Here is a 20,788-nt window from a genome sequence, read left to right as displayed (position 1 = left end):
GTGGATATGTGTGTGTGTTAGTAAAAGAAGAAAGAAAAGAAGTGTAAAGAAAAGAAGCACTCTGATCTTAGTTATCGAAAATGACCAGTTTCCCTCAGCCCCTCAGGTCGGACCACACGTATAGTTAGGACAGACTGAGACTTTTGACTTACCGAGGGAAACGGCTACTATAACCACTCTAGTGGCTAACAGCTGATTTACCGCGATTGTCTCGCGGACAGTAACTAAACTCCGTGATAGGAGTGACTTAGCAGGTAGCGATTACAGTTATACCTAGCTACTTAACACAACATCAACAGTACCATGATCTATTGATACATTCACAGAAAACAAATTAATAATCATATATGGACCATTACATGATTACAATCAGATCACATTAATGGCAACACGCACTAGTTCTAACGTCTGCCCAGAACTGTGTAAAACCGTACTGTGGTTGTTTGTCAGTTAATCTCCTGCCAGAGGTTAACGATCCGTTTCGTCCAGAGCAGGGGACGAGACGTGATCCAGGTCGACAAGCAAGAAACAGAACGCCGTCCTTTTCTTGAATCCAGGCTGATTAAACCCGCTGCAGATGAGGGAATACTCGGCCAGTATTTCCTCGGATCCCCTTTGTATATCAGACAGATATAAAATTGTCCCAGCTCAACTCGACCAGCGAGGTGATGCTAGCTAGCTAGCCCGGACTAGTGCGCCTCCTGTCAGTAACTGGGTCACCGTGGAAAAGCAAAGAAGCACAAAAGCCGACAGCTTTTATCCTTCCTCTGCCTCCTAGTGGCGGGGTGGTGCATTCAAAGGCCCGACAGCCAATGGGAAAACTGCAACTTTGTCACAGGTGTGAAGCAGTTCTTTGTCTCACCAACAGTCTGCCTTGCCAGAGCCTGTCTATGGAGAGCCTGTTCACTCCCTATCTCACTCCCTATTAGCCCCATTGTACCAACCCGGAATTTTCCAGAGAGTGGAAGTTCTCCCCTTATTAGACATTCTCTGGCCTTGCCTAGCATGTGGTGAAGGTAGATTCTCCATCTTGGCGACTCTGCCTGTAGGAGTTTGGTGAAACTGGCTTTGGGATTCACATGTAGGCCAAGATCCTTTGTCTTGCCTTCCCTGTGTCTCTGCCGTCAGCTCAATCTGAGCCAAATCACTGTTTAACCAGCTTCTTGGTCCCCAACACTTAATACAGGTTTGTTTGTAAGTGGGTGGGAGGGTGGGATATGGGGGGCTATGTTCTGGTTAAAAAGGAAAAATATGCATATCCCATTGTACAGTAATTGTTTTTCGCAATTTTGTCATTCAATAAAGAAACCTTGAAAAAAACAAAAAAAACATTTTACATAATGAGGCTCTTGGACGCAATTAACCCGAATGAACCTGCTTCCCTTTTCCCTCTCCCCGCACGTAAAGGTACAACTGTGGACTCGACTTCTCCTTCTATAAGGAGCAAGTCTCTTACAAGCATAGGTTACTGCTGTTCGCTAACGTTACTGTCACTCCACTCCAAAACAACCCCTCTATGTATAATGGGTTATTTTTGACCCAACTCCTGGGTTAAAAAGGGACCAACTAATTTCTGAGTTATTTCAACCCAGAAAATTGGGTTACTCTTTTTGACCCAACTTCTGGATTAAATACTTGACCCAAATGTTGGGTTAAAATAACCCAACAGTGTAGTTAATATAACCCAACTTCTGGATTAAATACCTGACCCAAATGTTTGGTTAAAATAACCCAACATTGTAGTTAAAGTGATGGTTGGGAGTAATTTCACTCTAGGGTCCTTTGCACCATGACCTCGAGCCAAACACCCCCCCAGAAGCTTTTTTCACCTGGGTCAAACATTGGACAAGTTAGCGTTATCAGCTGAATAGCTTAGTGCAGGCGCTAATGGATCCAAGAGTGTCTCTTGTACATTACCCCACTAATAATGCCCGAAATGATACCAAACTTCTACACTAGTACAAAAAGGTTATGTATATGTATGTATGTATATATGTACTCAAATAAAACGATAGATTGTAAAGTTTGTTACTACACCATAAGTTTATGTAAATAACACTTGCCTGTTGGCTTCTCGTCTCTGCTGCTGCTGCTGTTACTACCGGGCAAGAAGGGTGCTTAGGGCCATCTACAAATTACAATACCGAAAAGAGATGCAACAAAAATATTTGTTAATTTAATGATTATATAAGGTAATGTCTCCAAACTTACCTCAATTATAACTTGTCTCCTGCTAGTTATACTACAGCACTTACTTTAAAAAATAAGTTAAATTAATAAATATTTTTGTTGCATCTCTTTTCGGTGTTGTAATTTGTAGACGTCCCTAAGCACTCGTCTTACAGCAGCAACAACAACAGCAGAGAGCAAAAGCCAGCAGGCAAGTGTTATTTACATAAACTTCTGGTGTACTTACAAACTTTACAATCCATCCTTTTATGAGGTCGAGGTCATGGTGCAAAGGACCCTAGGGTGAAATTACTCCCAATCATCACTTTAATATAACCCAACTTCTGGGTCAAAAGAACAACCCCATTTTCTGGGTTGGGTCAAAAATTGGGTCAAAAATAACTTAACTTGGGTTACTATGCCAGTATGCCTTTTTTCAGAAAATAAAACTTTGTTTTAGGGACTGTTCGTTATTTATTTAAGAGGAGTTTGGGGACCTTTACTCAAAATAGACCTGACCCTCCCTTCACCAGCAATACATTTTGGATGACCCTCCAAAATGATATGGGAGAAAAAAGGATGACCCTGCCCAACAATTTATTGTACTGGTTTGCATTTGGCAAAGACATACAGATGGACATTGTTTTTTTTTTTTACAGCCATGAAATGCGCAACTAAACCTCCGCAATCTCATCTGACGCATCAAACTCCTCTGTTATGTTGTGGTGGCCATTTCAGTAGATTTACTCACTAACATTGTTGTGGAAATATAATAAGCATGGAAACTAAATGCACACTTCCTGCATTACTTAAAATACTAAGTTACTCATCTAGTGTGCGGTGGTTTTTGGGATGAGTAGTTCCTTCCCTCTGAAATGACGATATGTACATACGTTGTATGCTTATGAGTCACGTACAGTCTGGTTAGCCCAAGGCATGGTCTAAAACTCTTTATGTACGGATTTTTCCAGACGTCAATGGGAGAAATGAATGGGATATTTACTTCCTGAACCCAAGGTCTCTCAGAGGAGGGGCGGTACTGTTGAACTCTATTCCAGAACAACTGCAGGCGGGTGGCGTTCTTCTTCTACGGGGGTAGAGAGGGAAGGAGGTGTTTCTTCTTCTGAATTTCTGGCAGACTGATGTGTATGTTATAGGGGCAAGGGTTTACTATATGAACTTATTTCTTAGTTAATATATCCATGTTTAGAGGGTGTGTCACTTTATTTCTCCTACAAATACTGGTGATACTGTTTTATTGGTCATATTATAAACTATGTTGACATGATAATATAATAACTCCATAAAAATACACACCTCCAACAAAAAATACATTATTTATATTTATATATATATATATATGTATGTGTGTGTGTGTGTGTGTGTGTGTGTGTGTGTGTGTGTGTGTGTGTATATATATATATATAGATAGAGAGAGAGAGAGAGACAACCCTATAACCCAGAACATGGGTTACTCTGAAAAATAACCCAGAAGCCCAAACAACCCAGGAATTGGGTCAAAATATTAGCCCTACAACCCAGAAAATGGTTATTCTCTGAAAAAATAACCCATAATTTTAACCCAACACAAATAACGCAGAAATTGGGTTGAAGAAATAACCCAGGAGTTTTTAGTGTGTAGGTATCCAAATCTGTACTCGATGCTCAGCGATTGTAGACGCTTCTTCGCCCTGTCAAACTGCTTTCGTTGTTTGCGCACCTCCGCAGAGAAGTCCAGAAAAAACATGACTTGTGATCTTGGTACTTTACCATTTTCATTTCTCTGGCAGCCCCTATTACTCGTTGTCGATCTTGAAAGTTCAGAAACTTCATGATTAGGACTCCGGGATATTTTTGTTCAGTTGCCGGCCTGTTTGGGAGTCTGCCAATTCGATGTGTACTCAATTGTAACTGGGCTTGCTAGCGATGCTCCAAACACTTCAAGGCAGCCATTCTTCCAGAAATCTGACAGCATTTATCCCCTCTGCCTTTTCAGGGAGGTTTACCAGACGTAGGTTGCATCGTCTATTTCTATTCTCCAAATCCTCTATTCTGGATTTGAGCAGCTCAGCTTGGTTCTCCGTAGTTTGCATAGTTTTTTGCATACCACTGGTGCTATCTTCTGTACTGCTAATTTGATGTTCAGCTTCAGAAAGCCTACCTCCACAGTCACAAATTTCAGTCTTAATGTCTTGTTTGGCGGACAGCACACCATCAAATTTGGAAGTGAAAACATTCTTCAAGTCTGAAATGGCTTTCATCACCTCGCCTTGCTCAGTAGCCATAGCTTAGCATACCAGCCTGTGTGCTAGACCATACCAACCTAGCACAATGTTAGCTCCTTCAGATGCTTCTCCCTTTTTGTCAGGATTATTTTTAGTTGTTGTCTTTAGAGTCGCCATTTACGTTATTTCCTCGTCTTAAATGCAATATAGTCAATCAATCATCATTTTGTTTTGGAGTTCTGAAACGGCTAAAAACAGGATTTAGGGCATTTTGTAGTGGCCTACTCGCTCGCCGCCATGTTGGCTCCACATGGGCGCTTAGTTACAAAAATGGGATCAACATACAATCTGCCTTTAGTTTACTTTTCTATATCCTCCTTTGTTTCCCTTGCATTCTTGCTGAATTTTACTCTTTAGTTTTCTATTTATTATTTTTATATATAGATATATATTTTTTTCTTTTTGTGTAACCCTTTGCAATTTGCATCTCTTGGAACTGCCTGCCATCCTGGGGGTGGGACTGGTTGGAGGGTGGGAGGAATTTGTGCCCGTTGATTGCTGCATAAACTGTGATGTTTATATATATTTTTTTAAATCACGGTGAAGGTGCAGCAGCAATTTGTCAGTGGTCCCTCCACTTTGGTAAATCTCATATTAATAACACAATATAATACAATAATAATAAAAAAATATATATATTTTTTTCATTTGTCAGAGAATGCTACCAGCAACTGAGGGAAGATTTCCAGTTCAACCTGGCCGTCCTGGATGAACGAGACAGAGAGTTGGAGAGATATGATGTCATAACTGCGAGAGCTCTGACTGTGGAGCATAACAGGTATAGTTCATCTGACCCTCTTCAATCCAAATTATTGTTGTGTCATGTGACATTACATTAAGATTACATTGAAATTATAAAATAGTGAAATATTTGTATGTGAAATATCAAAGCACAAAAAATGAAGAAAAAAAACAATTTAAAAGGGCAAATCCTTGAAATATTTTTTTATGTAATCATGCATGTACATTATGTGTGGGGGAGAAAAAGCCAGAGTTGTTGTCTTACATTGGATCAGGGCTACTACAATAGATCATGGGATAATTATCAATTATTCATTTCTTTAACATATACTTAAGTTAGCACCTTCCATTAAGTGGTGTCATTATGGGTGTATGTGGGAATATGGGTTTATGCAAAGAATTAAAAAAAGACTAGAAAATGCATTCCCTGCAGAAAATTCTTATGAATGCTGAAAAGCTAAAATGCACAACGCATTTAAGCCAAACTGAATTGCTGGCTTAAATGCGTAAAAAGTAGATGAAGTAGTGGGAATGGTTTTAATTGGTATGAATTTCATTGAAATGTTTAATAAAAACAATAATGTATGAAACAAAAGTGGAATATTTTAAGGTTTTCTGAAAAGCTGTCCCTACACTGAATTCCTGGCTTAAATGTGTAAGAAGGAGGTAAAGTTGTAGGAATTGTGGAAATGGGTCTAATTAATATAAATGTACTTAAAATAAAAACACCAATATTGTGTGGAGGTTGCAATAACAAAGCTGATGGTTCCCCACTGAAATACACATTATATACAGTATGCTTCTGTATTTTTGCTTGTGTTTCTTACTATGGCATGTGTCCTTGGATCATGTGACTTCAAATCAAGATTGACATGGATGAAATAGTATATAATATATAATAGCACATAAGGCATAACGCATGCATTACGTTGCACAATATGGCAAAGGGCAGGGGACATGCAGCTCATCATACGTTTCCCCAACGTATATGTGCCAATAAAAGAAAATAGAATTAAAGCTGCAAGCAGCGATGGACGGGCCCTCGCGCCTCTGCGTGCGTCAGGGTTACCGGTGGACGCCGCTCCTTGCGACTGTGCATTTGTGCGGCACTCAGACGCCACAAATCGTCAACAATGAAAAGGGAACTCCCCGCCGAGTTCAACGATACCTCACACAAGACTCTACGTCATACGGTTCATTAGCTGTGAAAAGGGGTGTGGCTAAAGCATAGGTGGTGGGTCAAACCATCACCAATTAAAAAGGAAGTCTCTGCTGAGTTCAATGATACCTCACACAAGACTCTACCTTAGTCTTGCCATAACATTAAAATGTATGAAAGGGGGAGTGGCTTGAACATAGGGGGCGGGCCAAACCATCACCAATGAAGAAGGAAGTCTGTGCTGAGTTCAATGTTACCTCACACAAGGGTGTACATCAAACGGGTCATTAGTTATAAAAGGGGGCGTGGCCTGAGTAAGTGGCCGTGGTTAAATTATAGGGGGCGGCTCAGTATCACATGTTGACCACACATTATAAGTTTCATGTAAATCGGATGATGTTTGTCATATAAGGCGCATTTCCTGTTGCCAGCGGGGGGCGCTATGACCAAAAGTAATTTTGGCCTGTAGGTGTCCTCAGGCCTGGACCCTTGTCAAGCATGAGAAATTTCGGGCAGATACGACAATGTACACTCAAGTTACAGCAATTTCTTTGTTCATCGCTAAACACTCAAAATGGCCACCATGCCACGCCCACACTGTCTGACGCAAAGTTTTTCTTTTAATAACTTTTCATCGTTAAGGTGTTGGGATGGTACAGACCAAGTTTGAAGTCCATCGGATGAAATCTCTAGGAGGAGTTCAATAAAGTATAGCACCTTGACTTTTAGGCCTACTTCCTGTTGCCGCTAGGGGGCGCTATGACTTTAAGTAAATATCGGCCTTTATTTGTCCTCAGGGTTGGACTCTTATGAATCCTGAAAAGTTTTGAGGTAATCGGACAATGTACACTCGAGTTACACCCACTTCCTGTTTCGGCGGCGAAACGCACAACTTTTCTCAAAGTGTGAGCAGAATCGCCTAATGTGAGAAGCCATAATTGTTTGTCTATCCAATGCTATTGATCACTATTATTAATAGAAATCATAATAACAATGATTAAATTATTATTAGTCGTAGTTGTATGAGTAGTACTATCGACTATGCAGGTCCGTGTCTTCCTGACTGGTTTAAACTTTACCAATGTGTTGCATTTTAAAAGCTTGTCACATTACCCTTTGTATCAAATGTTGATCTAGAAACTAAGGTCAAATACATGTAGTGGAGGAAAAAATGTAGAGTTGACTGACAAAGCAACATCAAATGAAATACAAAAATGTAAAAGTTCAATTAAAAATTCAACTTAAGTAGCCTACAGTACAGTAACAAAAGTAACAGTTTATATATATATATATATATATATATATATATATATATTAGGGGTGTGACGAGATGCTTACTCCACGAGACGAGACACATCACGAGATTGGGTTCACGAGAACGAGACGAGATTTTAAATTTTTTTTTAAAGAAATCCTCAATGATGAAATATATGAATGGAAAATAGTTTTTTTATTCAACTGAAAAATCACAAAATGCAAAACAATTTAGGTGCCTTTTGAAATCAACTATTAATGATGAATGTTATTTAACTTTTTTTTTACTATTTTAATGAATCATATGCAGTAAAGGACATGCAAACACTACAAAATGTTTTGTATAAAATCTACCAACTGGCTTCTGCCCTGTGAAATCTAACTCCTTTCCACAAATCGAACATAAAAAAATAAACTGTATAAATAAAATAAATGTGTAAACAACAGAAAATGTTTAAATGCAAACAGTAAGTGTATCAATAACCAAAGTACTGCTCTCTCAAAACTACAAGTGCAAACAGAAACAATTTTTTTCTATAAGATAAACTACACAGAACAGCCTAAGACATGGTCATGTTATTTTTCAAGAATATAAGCATGTCGACTATTTCTGGCAGCAGTTGAGACCTTTGGGCAGTAACTATGTCTCCTGCAGTAGAAAAAAAACACACTCACTTGGAACTGAGGTAGCAGGGATGGAAAGGTATGCTTTGGCAAGTGGAGACAGCAAAGGATATTTAGGAGTTGCGAAATCCGACATTTTCCACCACAGAAAATGGCCTCATATCAGCTGCAATGAAAACGCCTATGTCCCTCGTTATTGCCGTGGCTCTTGCACTTACGGTGGCAGAGATGCAAAGGCTTTTAGAGTTGTTTGGCCTTTTAATGTTTTCGTCGCCCGGTGCTGTAGTTGGTAGAGAGCTGTGGTGGTGCTGTAAGTGTTTTTGCATAGTGCTCGTGTTAGCCGCGGTATACGGCATTTTTTTTCTTACAATATTTACATATTGTGTTCGTCTTGTCTGTCACTCTTTCGCCGTTTATTATTTCCGCAGGAAAACCAAAATGTTTGCACACAAATGATTTAAAAGTGGCAGGGGGATCTTCAATAGTAATTTCACGCTCCATCACGCTGACATCACATCGCCTCACGAGACAACTTTTCACCTCGACGAGAAGTCTCGTCACGTTTTAATCTCGCGAGATCTCGTTTTACGAGATCTCGTCACACCCTTAATATATACACATACATATATATATATATATATATATATATATATATATATATATATATATATATATATATATATATATATATATACCTCTTTGTGGTTTTAGAATGAGCATACGGCGTAATAATCATCTTTTTACGGCTGCTAAGATTGACTATATACTTTCAAACAGTGGGACAGTATGGGCCTTTCTACATGTAAAGATTTTTTCCTAAATAACATCTTTCTCAGTTTCACTGACTTGGTCAGTAAATTCAACATCACTAAGTCCAGTTTTTTCAGATATCTTCAGGTTCGTCATTTCATTCGAACACACGTCTCATAATTTTCGCAATTGCCTGAGCACTCTGACCTGGAGGATATACTGCAGAACCCTCTAACCTTAAGAGGCCAAATCTCTAACATATAATTCAATTATGTTCAGTTCAGTTCAGTCACTTTATTATCCCAAATGGGAAACTTGTTATGCAGTCAGAAGTGAAGGATAAAAAGAAACACATTCAAGCCACATACAAATAGAGGCAACAATACAAGACATGAGTACAAAAAAGATTTCCTGTATGTAATACACACAACAGAATTTATCACCACTGGAACAATCTCTAAAAACAAAAAAAGTACTACATTACATGTGCAAATTAAGCTGAGTTATTAATGGGACAAAGGAGTTTTTACCCCTATTGGTCTTAAACCGAGGTACTCTAAATCTGCGACCTGATGGGAGTATTACAAACTCAGAGTGAAGGGGGTGGTTTGTGCAGTCTAATATAGGGCCTTGCGAAGAACTTGCTGGTCAAAGATAACCATCAAGGGGGACTGTGAAAAACCTATCACCTTACCAGCCACCTTTACAATATGGCTGAGGTGGTTTTTGTCCCTGATATTAAGGTTACCGTACCAAGCAATCATGGCAAACATAAGAACTGATTCAATAAAAGATTTATAAAATAAGGACATAATTTTCCTGTTTACATTAAGTGTTTAACTTCCTAAGGAAGTACAAACGTTGCTGTCCCTTCTTACAGACTGCATCACAATTCACAACAAACTTCAGGTTTTTATCAATGACGGTTCCCAGATACTTGTACTGTTCAACAAACTAAATTTCAGTTCCCTTAATGAAAGTCTTAGATGGTGGGAGGAATACTTTCCTAAAATCAATGACCATATCCTTGGTTTTTGTGGAGTTTAATTGGAGAAAGGCCTCATCACAACATTGGACAAACTCATCCACAACTGGCCCATGCTCAGTATTCTGTCCTCGCATGTACGACGTCTGATTTGTACAGCTAGACAGATAGTTAACAGCCATGAAGAGAAACTCCAGAAGTCTTGTTGAGGATTGATGTTTTGTCTTTTGTTCTCTTTTCTTCCTCAGTTTTATTTCTCAAGTTTTTTCTCCATTTAAATATGTAAGACTGAAAGAGTAAACAGAAAATAAAAATTACAAAAGTGTAACATCTGTTGTCTTTTTTACACAATCAAATATAAAGTTACCCAGTAACTCAATATGGTTAAACAGTAGGCTATTCTCTATGTCAACACTTTACTCAATGAATTACAGATGTTCTTACCGTATAGAAATTAAACAAACATCCTCAGTAACACCAAACTGTCTGCTAGACTGTTACATGTATAATCTATCTGAATCAACAGGTGTAAATAAATCAACTAATTAATCTGAGGCGAAGCGCCGAGGCTCATTGCTGAGCAGATAAATCAGTGAGTAAGAAAAACAAAAGGCTTCAATCTAGAGCATACGCGATGAAACTGATAGAGTCACAAACGTAATAACACACATTACTTAATGTAAACATATACATCATACAGAAACCACAATTCTGACGAGAAATTACTTACAGACAAAGATTAGACCAAACTCTGTAATGACGTAGACTCTTCGGTGATTTCAGCGCTGTTGCTCGGCTCGAACACTAGGTCCGTCACTAAAACAGGTCCGACTAGGAAACAAACTCAGATTTTTTACGGAGCAGGATAATGATGACCGTATCATCAGCAAACTTCAGAATGTGCTTGTTCTCATGCTGGCTTCTACAGTCATTGGTGTAAAGAATGTACAGCAATGGGGACCCTGAAGAGAACCAGTGGAAGAGGAGCGCTGTTCTGACAGAAAGCCATTAACCCTAACCCTCTGAGATCTACATGTTAAAGAATCTACAATCCAGCCAACAAAATTTACATCAAAATTAAAATAGGTACACAGTTTCCAAGCTAAAATATGTGATTGAATAGTATTAAAAGCTGATGAAAAATCCATAAATAAAAGTCTGGCATGAGTGCCAGGACCTTCCAGGTGCTTATACAAAAAGTTAAGTAAAGTGATTGAGGCATCTTCTACCCCCATCCCTGCCCTATATGCAAACTGCATGGGGTCTAAAGCCTCCTCCACCATAGTTATCAGTTCCCTTTTCACCAGCCTTTCAAATGACTTCATGACCAGTGAAGTCAATGCCACTGGTCTGAGGTCATTTAGCACCTTAGGGGTTCCGCTTTTAGCCACCGGAACAACAATGGACTCCTTCCATAACGTTGGGACCCTTCGCTGCTCCAGAGATATCCTAAATATATTACAGAACACATCACAAAGCTGTTCTGAACTAACCTGACTCCGCCAGATGGATTGCTTCACATTTGCTCGGCATATCCATCTGGAAACTTTCCGTTGGATTTTGGGAAGGGGCGGAAATACTGGTTAGCTGATTGGATGAACCATCTGTTTATCACCTATGTTGGTGATAGATGGGCCAAATCAACCAATCAGATCCACGAAGCGTATGAAAATACAACCACAAGCCCGCCCCTGCTGCTGCAGGCAAAGCATAGCTCGTTAGCTCAGCATGCAAGCAACATGTCGGTAAAGGAGATTTGCCGTTTGTGTAACGAGAATTTAGGAATAAAAGGCACCATTTCAGGTTCCCGGACCATATTCCAAAAGAAGGATCCAAGAGAAAAAAAGCATTAGCGAGCGGCTAACAGAATTAGGGCTACCGCTGTCTGAAAATACTGGTTAGCTGATTGGATAAACCATCTGTCTATCACCACCTAACCCACCTCAAAACCAACGCTGATTGGCCCGGTCGTTTGGCTAACGGCTCCAAATTTTCTCTGCCTCAAGATGCCAGACTGATCTGCGAGTGGAAAACTGGAGCTCGCGAGATCAGGACGGTCTCACGAGGCTAGTTCTGAACAGTGCTTTAGCAATCTTCCTGTAATAGAATCAGGCCCCATGCTCTTATTGATGATATGAAGTCATGAGTCTCAAATCTCCCTTTACAGTATATCCATGGATCCTATCAAAGCAAAATGGGAAGAAGAGTTAGGGACAAATACATAAGATGCTATATGGGACAGAGCTCTAAGCTGGGTGAATGTGACCTCTTCTTGTGCACGTTTGAATTTGATTCAGTTTAAAGTTCTTCACCGTATGCACTACAGTAAGGTTAAACTGGCCAAAATATACTCTGACATGGATGACATCTGTGAAAGATGTAGAATGGACAGAGCAGATTTACTTCACATGTTTTGGTCATGTTCCAGGTTGAGAGAGTTCTGGGCTTCAATATTTAAGGTCTTAAATGAAGCCTTTGATTTAGATCTACAACCTAGCCCTACAATGGCCGTGTTTGGGGTAAAAGGGGGTGATATTGTAATGTCCAATGGGAAGGAAAGTGTTGTTGCTTTTGTCACCTTAATAGCATGACGGAGAATACTACAAAAACATCTACACCACCAAAAGCCTCCACATGGCTTTCTGATATTATGATGTTTCTAAAAATAGAAAAAATCTAATACTTTCTTAGAGGATCAACCAGAACATTTTACAACAACTGGGACCCCTTTACTGGCTACACATCCCTCTTAATAACTGCTAAGATTTGTAAAGCACACTGATTACACTATTTGCTATCATGAGTAATAGAAGAAAGGTGTTTTTATTTTTTGATTCTTTAGCTGTCCTTTCCTCAGCACAAGGGTTTGTTGTGGGTGGGATGGGGTTAATTGAAAGATGTCTTGTTATAATTGACATTGTAATGTTGCACTGCATTTTGTATATTCTCTAAAGCAATAAAAATAAATAATAATAATAATAATAATAATAATAAAATATGAATCACCAACCGTTTACTTCATTTCATTAGTTTAAAGGCAGTGGCCATGCAGCCATGGCATGATCGAAAAACCAGTTGAAAATTAATCTTCAATTCTCTTCAAAAAAGAGTTAGGGTAAGTGGTCCTGTTCATTGATGATGGAAGACACGGACCTGCATAGTCGATAGTACTACTCATACAACTACGACTAATAATTATGTAATCATTGTTATTATGATTTCTATTAATAATAGTGATCAATAGCATTGGATAGACAAACGATTATGGCTTCTCACATTAGGTGACTCTGCTCACGCTTTGAGAAACGTGAAAAGTTGCATTAAAAATAAACACTCCACAGATCACTCAACTGGTCCAAACAACAGAACAGATCACAGAGGAGGTGGTCAGGACCAGTAATTTTAGTGCCCTTTGTGCCAGTAAGAAGCTGGTCATGACCGCTGTGTCTCTAGCGCCCCTAGTGGTTGTGACCACTGGTCCGTGCCAGAGACCAGCTGGTCCTGACCACACGGATATCCATTATCAATAATAATAATAATAATCATAATATATATGATATAGTGTATTTTATAGACAAAAGATTGTGATCTCTGACATTTATCCAGCTAACAGTGCTGCCAAAACGAAAGGAAAGGGGAGAAAATACTAAAGCCGCTTCACAAACCACAGGGACCACAGGGAAGACCACTGAGGAGCTGGTCGCGACCAGTGTCTCTAGCGCCCCTAGTGGTTGTGACCACTGGTCCATGCCGGACAAAGATATATACGTGCCAGAGACCAGCTGGTCCTGACCACACGGATTTCCATTATCAATAATAATAATAACAATAATAATCATAATATATCTGATATAGTGTATTTTATAGACAAAATATTGTGATCGTTGACATTTATCCAGCTAACAGTGCTGCCAAAACGACAGGAAAGGGCAGAAAATACTAAAGCCGCTTCACAGACCACAGGGACCAGAGGGAAGACCACTGAGGAGCTGGTCGCGACCAGTGTATCTAGCGCCCCTAGTGGCAGTAACCACTGGTCCCTGTCAGAGACCATGGTCCTGGGACAGACCACAGAATTGGCTACAACCCCTGCTGTAAATTCCTGGACTATTTAAAAAGGAAGAACATACAGTACAGGCCAAAAGTTTGGACACACCTTCTCATTCAATGCGTTTCTTTTATTTTCATGACTATTTACATTGTAGATTCTCACTGAAGGCATCAAAACTATGAATGAACACATATGGAATTATATACTTAACAAAAAAGTGCGAAATAACTGAAAACATGTCTTATATTCTAGTTTCTTCAAAGTAGCCACCCTTTGCTCTGATTGCTGTTTGGCACACTCTTGGCATTCTCTTGATGAGCTTCAAGAGGTAATCACCTGAAATGGTTTCCCAACAGTCTTGAAGGAGTTCCCAGAGATGCTTAGCACTTGTTGGCCCTTTTGCCTTCGCTCTGCGGTCCAGCTCACCCAAAACCAATCTCGATTGGGTTCAGGTCCGGTGACTGTGGAGGCCAGGTCATCTGGCGCAGCACTCCATCATTCTTCTTCTTGGTCAAATAGCCCTTACACAGCCTGGAGGTGTGTTTGGGGTCATTGTCCTGTTGAAAAATAAATGAAAAAATGAAAAATAAATGATGGTCCAACTAAAGGCATGTAGAATCCATCCGTTCACCTTTTCTGCGTCGCACAAAGACACGGCGGTTGGAACCAAAGATCTCAAATTTGGAATCATCAGACCAACAAATCTCTTCTGCTTGTTGCCTCTCCTCAGCAGTGGTTTCCTAGCAGCTACTTGACCATGAAGGCCTGATTTGCCGTCTCCTCTTAACAGTTGTTCTAGAGATGTGTTTGCTGCTAGAACTCTGTGTGGCATTCATCTGGTCTCTAATCTGAGCTGCTGTTAACTTGTGATTTCTGAGGCTGGTGACTCGGATGAACTTATCCTCAGCAGCACAGGTGACTCTTGGTCTTCCTTTCCTGGGGCGGTCCTCATGTGAGCCAGTTTTGTTGTATTGCTTGATGGTTTTTGCAACTGCACTTGGGGACACATTCAAAGTTTTCGCAATTTTCCAGACTGACTGACCTTCATTTGTTAAAGTAATGATGGCCACTCGTTTCTCTTTACTTAGCTGATTGGTTCTTGCCATAATATGAATTCTAACAGTTGTCCAATAGGGCTGTCGGCTGTGTATCAACCTGACTTCTGCACAACACAACTGATGGTCCCAACCCCATTAATAAGGGAAAAACTTCCACTAATTAACCCTGAATAGGCACACCTGTGAAGTGAAAACCATTTCAGGTGACTACCTCATGAAGCTCATTGAGAGAACACCAAGGGTTTGCAGTGCTATCAAAAAAGCAAAGGGTGGCTACTTTGAGGAATCTAAAATATAAGACATGTTTTCGGTTATTTCACACTTTTTTGTTAAGTACATAATTCCATATGTGTTCATTCATAGTTTTGATGCCTTCAGTGAGAATCTACAATGTAAATAGTCATGAAAATAAATAAAAAGCATTGAATGAGAAGGTGTGTCCAAACTTTTGTCCTGTACTGTAGATGTGGCACCTATACAAGAGTCACATTTATGTAAAAGAGATGTAAATCGTATACAAAATAAATACTTCAAGGTTGCTGCCTTATCTAGTGACGACACCAAAACCAATGGCTCCATTGTGTTGCTGTCTCAGAAAAGCGCACTCACCGTAGACAAAAGTAATGTACCACGATAAGGAGTAGGGAAAATAGCCTTAGTTTCGGTATATGCACCGTCTACATATGATGAAAGTTTTTTCCCGCCCCTAACTAATGAATTGCTTTTTCTAAATGCATATTCACTAATCATAGGGGGAGACATGAATGCAGTATTAGATTTAAATCAGAATAGATCAGGGGTCAATCACACAAAAGCCCAAAAACATATATCAAACATGTTTAGAGCAGTTGTGGAATCCCTCTATTTTACAGATATATGGAGGATGCACAACCCCACTAGCAAGGATTACACCTTCTTTTCCATATATCACCTTACCCACTCCCACATTGATTATATTTTGTGCTCCATTGAGCTCAAGGCAATGTTCCACACAATAACAATAGAACCAGCAATTCTGTCTGATCACAATGCGCTGATAACCACATTCCATTGTGATATGTTAGGACAAAGATTTAAATTTAATAATTTCCTTCTCCAGAACACAGCTTTTGATGCAGAATTTAGGGCCAAACTGGCTGAGTTTATATCAATCAATACTGACTCAGTTTCTGACCCTGCATTTAGCTGGCTGGCAACTAAAGGATTTATTAGAGATTTCACATCTTTCTTCGTGGTCAACTTGAAGAGGAAAAGAGAGGACATGATTGCGGAGTTGGAAGAATGCTGTAAATCTTTTAGAGCAGTCTCTTAAGACTTGTTTTTCTAAATCTACACGTACTCTTCTAGTCACACAGAGAGAGCTAAATTATCTGCTAAGAAGGAGGGCTGAATTCATAATGCACAGAGTGAGGCTAAATTATTATTTCAATGGCTGTAAACCAAGCAAATTGCTTGCTCTGAAATTAAAACAAAGCAAGACCGAGGTATCTCAACAAATCCTAAGGATATCAGCTGCACTTTTCAATCATCCTATTCAAAGTTATGAGTCCTCCTGCAACCTAGATCTGAAACAGTGCCAGAAGTTCCTAAAGCAACTAAACCTGCCTTGTCTTGACCCAGAAGAGGCAGAAAACTGGGTCAACCAATAATGTTAGAGGAATCAGCATTAAAAAAGGGAAAACGCTAGGGTTGGAGGGAATTCCATCAGAACTTCTTCTACAGTATTTTGACATATTAGGACCTACCATTTTACAAGCTGTAACTTCAGCCATAGAGAAGGGTACTTTCCACCAACAAACCAACACTGTGCTAATCTCCGTTATACCCAAAAAGGGCAAAGATCTTACGGATTGCTCAAATTTCAGGCCCATCAGCCTCATCCGGACTGATATTAAGCCATCATTAAGTCTTGGCTTTCCGCCTAGAGTGCTTTATCGAGAAGCTAGTCCACCCCGACCAATCAGGTTTTATACCAAAACGTCATGGCTTGCATTCTCAGCAGTTTCCCATCGAGCGGGACTCGCGACAGCGATGTCCGCTTTCCCCCATGCTGTTTGCCATCTCTTTTGAACCGTTAGCCCAAGCTATAAGGCAAAAGTAATGTCCAGATTAAATCCAATAGCAGCTCAATATCGTTTTTTGCAGAGGATATTTTGTTGTACATGCTGTACGGAGCAACGGTGCCCCTGCAAAATAGCCTCGCGAAGGAACTTGTTTTGGTGGAACATGTGTACGTTTAAAAGTTGTTTCAGCCGCATTAGTTTGCAGCCTTAAGGCCTTTTCACAAGGTTAGCCTCGTAAATCACTTTCTTTTTTATATAATCTTTTTTTTTTCAAAGATTATTTTTTGGGGGCTTTTCCCTTGTATGCTAGCCTATGGCCCTATTATCACCAACACATTGACCAACTTTAAACAGGTGGAGGAGCAACTACACTACACCAATAAGTGTCATTTGAACACCCCAATATGGTTCAATACTGTCTGGTAACAAACCCTTTGCTTGATTTATACTTTAGACCAGCTATTCAATGAGAAAGGTATGTTGAGTTTTGAAGACCTGAGAGCTAGTTTTGAGGTCCCCAGGACATCCTTCTACTTTTATCTGCACTTAAGATCAGCCCTAAAATGTTATGGAGTATGAAAAGGAGGTTTGAGAGGGATGGGTAGATGGCTGGCTTGAGACCAGTGGAGGTGTTGGTAAGAATAGTACAGTCCAGTCACTTTTAATTCCAGAATTTCTTTCTTTTTTCTAGTAATATCAAGGTAACAGGTATGTGTGTGTGTGTGTGTGTGTGTGTGTGTGTGTGTGGTCTCTAAGGGGGAAAAGGATATGGGATACAATTAGCTTCACAATGCCACAATACAAGGCCACAATTAATTTGAATGACAATCAAACAATACATAAGTTACCCGCCCTGTTATTAATAGTTATTAATACACTAACAATGAATATAAATAATCAAATGCACATTTATTACACAGGCGAAGTATTGCTACTCTCTGCTCGGGGCTTCTCAGATGTTGCAAGCATATCACTCCACCCAAGTAGCAGAAGTAGCACTGCTTCGCCTTTCTGAGAATATAGTTTCCAGTTTATATACGGTTAGAAGATGGCTGTGTCTCTTGTTATTTGTACACGCTGTGACCATACAAATCACAACATGTAAATAGGAACATGTTGGCGTTATTCAACCCGGTCTCACGGCAGTTCGTGTAAATGTCCACGTTATTCTTAATCTATTGATTACGTTTTTCTCGTTTTTTACGTGTAAATGTCACGTTATTTTCTCGGGGAAAGGACGCCGGGAGGCGGCCGAAAAGGTCGCTCCATAAGCCAGGAGGCGCCCGCGAGGCTGCCCGCTGGGGACCCGCTGGATGATGCGGCCGAAAAGGACGTTCCATAAGCCGGGAGGCGCCCGTGAGACGGCCCGCAAGGCGGCCTGCTTGTTGGAACCTGTTACCTCCAGGATCTGTGTTAGGCTAAGCTACCTGTGGGGCCGTCGGACAGAGTTATAACATGCACGGAGATGAGAAGGGTATATGTGGACTTATCTAACTCTTGAGGTTACGGTGAATAAGCTAAAGTCCCAATAAGTCGGCATATTCCTTTAAAGATGAAAAATTATTAAAAGAAAAACTTTTCGTCATAGGGCATGGCCGTGGCGGGGCGGCTATTTTCGCCATTGAAACAGGAAGTGGGTGTAACTTGAGTGTACATTGTCCAATTGGCTCGAAACTTTTCAGGATTCACAAGAGTCCAACCCTGACGGCATCTAAAGGCAGATATTTACTCAGTCATAGCGCCCCCTAGTGGCAACAGGAAGTAGGCCTAAAAGTCAAGGTACTATGCTTAAACCAACTCCTCCTAGAGATTTCATCAGATCAACTTCAAATTTGGTCTGTGTCATCTAAAGACTTTACCGATGAAAACGCATTAAAAGAAAAATTTGCGTCAAATGGTGTGGGCGTGGTGTAGCGGCCATTTTGAGCATTTATCAATGAACAAAGAAGTGTTTGTAACTTTAGTGTACATTGTCCAATTTGGCCAAAATATCTCACAGTTGACAAGTGTCCAGGCCTGAGGACATTTATAGGCCAAAATTGACCCTCCCCCGCTGGCAACAGGAAATCAGCCTTATATGACAAACATCATCCGATTTACATAACTTATAATGTGTGGTCTACATGTGATACTGAGCCGCCCCCTATACTTTAACCACAGCCACATACCCCATAACATTTGAACCGTTTAAGTACCTTGTGTGAGGTATCATTGAACTCAGCAGAGAGTTCCTTCTTCATTGTTGATGGTTTGGCCCACCTCCTATGCTTAAACCACGCCCCCTTTCATAACTGGTGACCCATTTAAGGTAGAGTGTTATGTGAGGTATCAATGAACTCAGCAGATACTTCCTTTTTTATTGGTAAAGGTTTGCCCCTACCCCTATGCTTTGGCCACGCCCCCTTTCACAGCTAATGAACTGTATGACGTAGAGTCTTGTATGAGGTATCATTGAACTCAGCAGGGAGTACCCTCTTCATTGGGGATGATTTGCAGTGTCTGAGTGGCGCGCAAATGCACGGTCGCAAGGAGCGGCGTCCGCCAGTAACCCCGACTTGCGCATAGGCGCGAGGGCCCGTCCAACGCTGCTTGCAACTTTAATTACAGCGGCGAAGGCCCTATTGAAACTGAAGGAATTATTTTCCCGTCAAATGAATTGCCTTTTTGAGGGGCTTAACATATTCAAAAACTCACCAGTCTGGTGAAAATGTACGTATTTTAAGAGTTTCGGGAATAAGCGCGCAAAAATGGCTTGCTAGCGCCCCCTAGAAAGTTAAAAAAATTGAGCCCCCGCAGTACATTTAACGTAGACTCACGAAACTTGGTACACATATGTAACATGTCAAGATGTACAATAAACATCATTAGAGCCATACCCTAAACCCAACAGGAAGTCCGCCATTTTGAATTGAAAGTTCAAAATTTGTGTGATTTTGGCCATTTCCACATGTCGTACTTTAACAAACTCCTCCTAGAGATTTCATCCGATCAACTTCAAATTTGGTCTGTACCATCTGTCGGTACACGATCCGTTCTGCCTGCACGATCCGTTCTGCACATGCGCAAGATATTACTGTTTTACGACCTGCACAATCTGTTCCACGCTAGCCTATGGCTAGCCTCCAACAGGAAGCTAACGTTAGTTTAGCTAACAGCTAATTTGGCTAACCGCTAGCTGACAGCTAGATTCAGTCTTAAAATGACGTTAAGTCAAACTTAATGGGAAAAGCAGGCTACAGCTACATTAAGACTTTACAGAAATAACAATAAAGACAAGTGTTGAGTGATTGGATTTTAAATGAGCACAAGTAAAGTAGAACTGACGTAACAGCTGTTATATATGTTAACGTTTATTTTTACGTTTTATTTTGAGGGTCTTTTAAAGTTATTACATGCTGTCTCAGCTAGCGGTTAGCCGAATTAGCTGTTAGCTAAACTAACGTTAGCTTGGCTGTCGACCGGAAGCGTAACTAACGTTAGCTTGGCTGTCGACCGGAAGCGTGGAACAGATCGTGCAGTGTCGTAAATCCTCGTACAACAGCGCATGCGCGAACATTATGCGCATGTGCAGAACGGATCGCGCATGTGCAGAACAGATCGTGCAGGCAGAACGGATCGTGTACCGACACCATCTTAAGATGTTAAAGAT

General features: G+C 40.3%; 1 protein-coding gene across 8 annotated transcripts in view; it reads left to right on the top strand.

Moving 5' to 3' along the window:
- The window catches only part of ccdc57 (coiled-coil domain containing 57), an 86,835-nt gene that overhangs the window by 17,702 nt on the left and 48,345 nt on the right, over positions 1–20,788 (top strand). For all 8 annotated transcript variants that reach the window (XM_028567302.1, XM_028567301.1, XM_028567300.1 and 5 more), the window contains exon 3: positions 5,110–5,232. In XM_028567302.1, coding sequence (XP_028423103.1) covers positions 5,110–5,232 — 123 coding nt within the window. The remainder of the gene's footprint in view (positions 1–5,109; positions 5,233–20,788) is intronic.

Source organism: Perca flavescens, chromosome 21, assembly GCF_004354835.1.
Source record: "Perca flavescens isolate YP-PL-M2 chromosome 21, PFLA_1.0, whole genome shotgun sequence".
In the NCBI taxonomy this organism is placed as follows: domain Eukaryota; kingdom Metazoa; phylum Chordata; class Actinopteri; order Perciformes; family Percidae; genus Perca; species Perca flavescens.
This window is presented reverse-complemented; position numbering and strand designations above follow the sequence as displayed.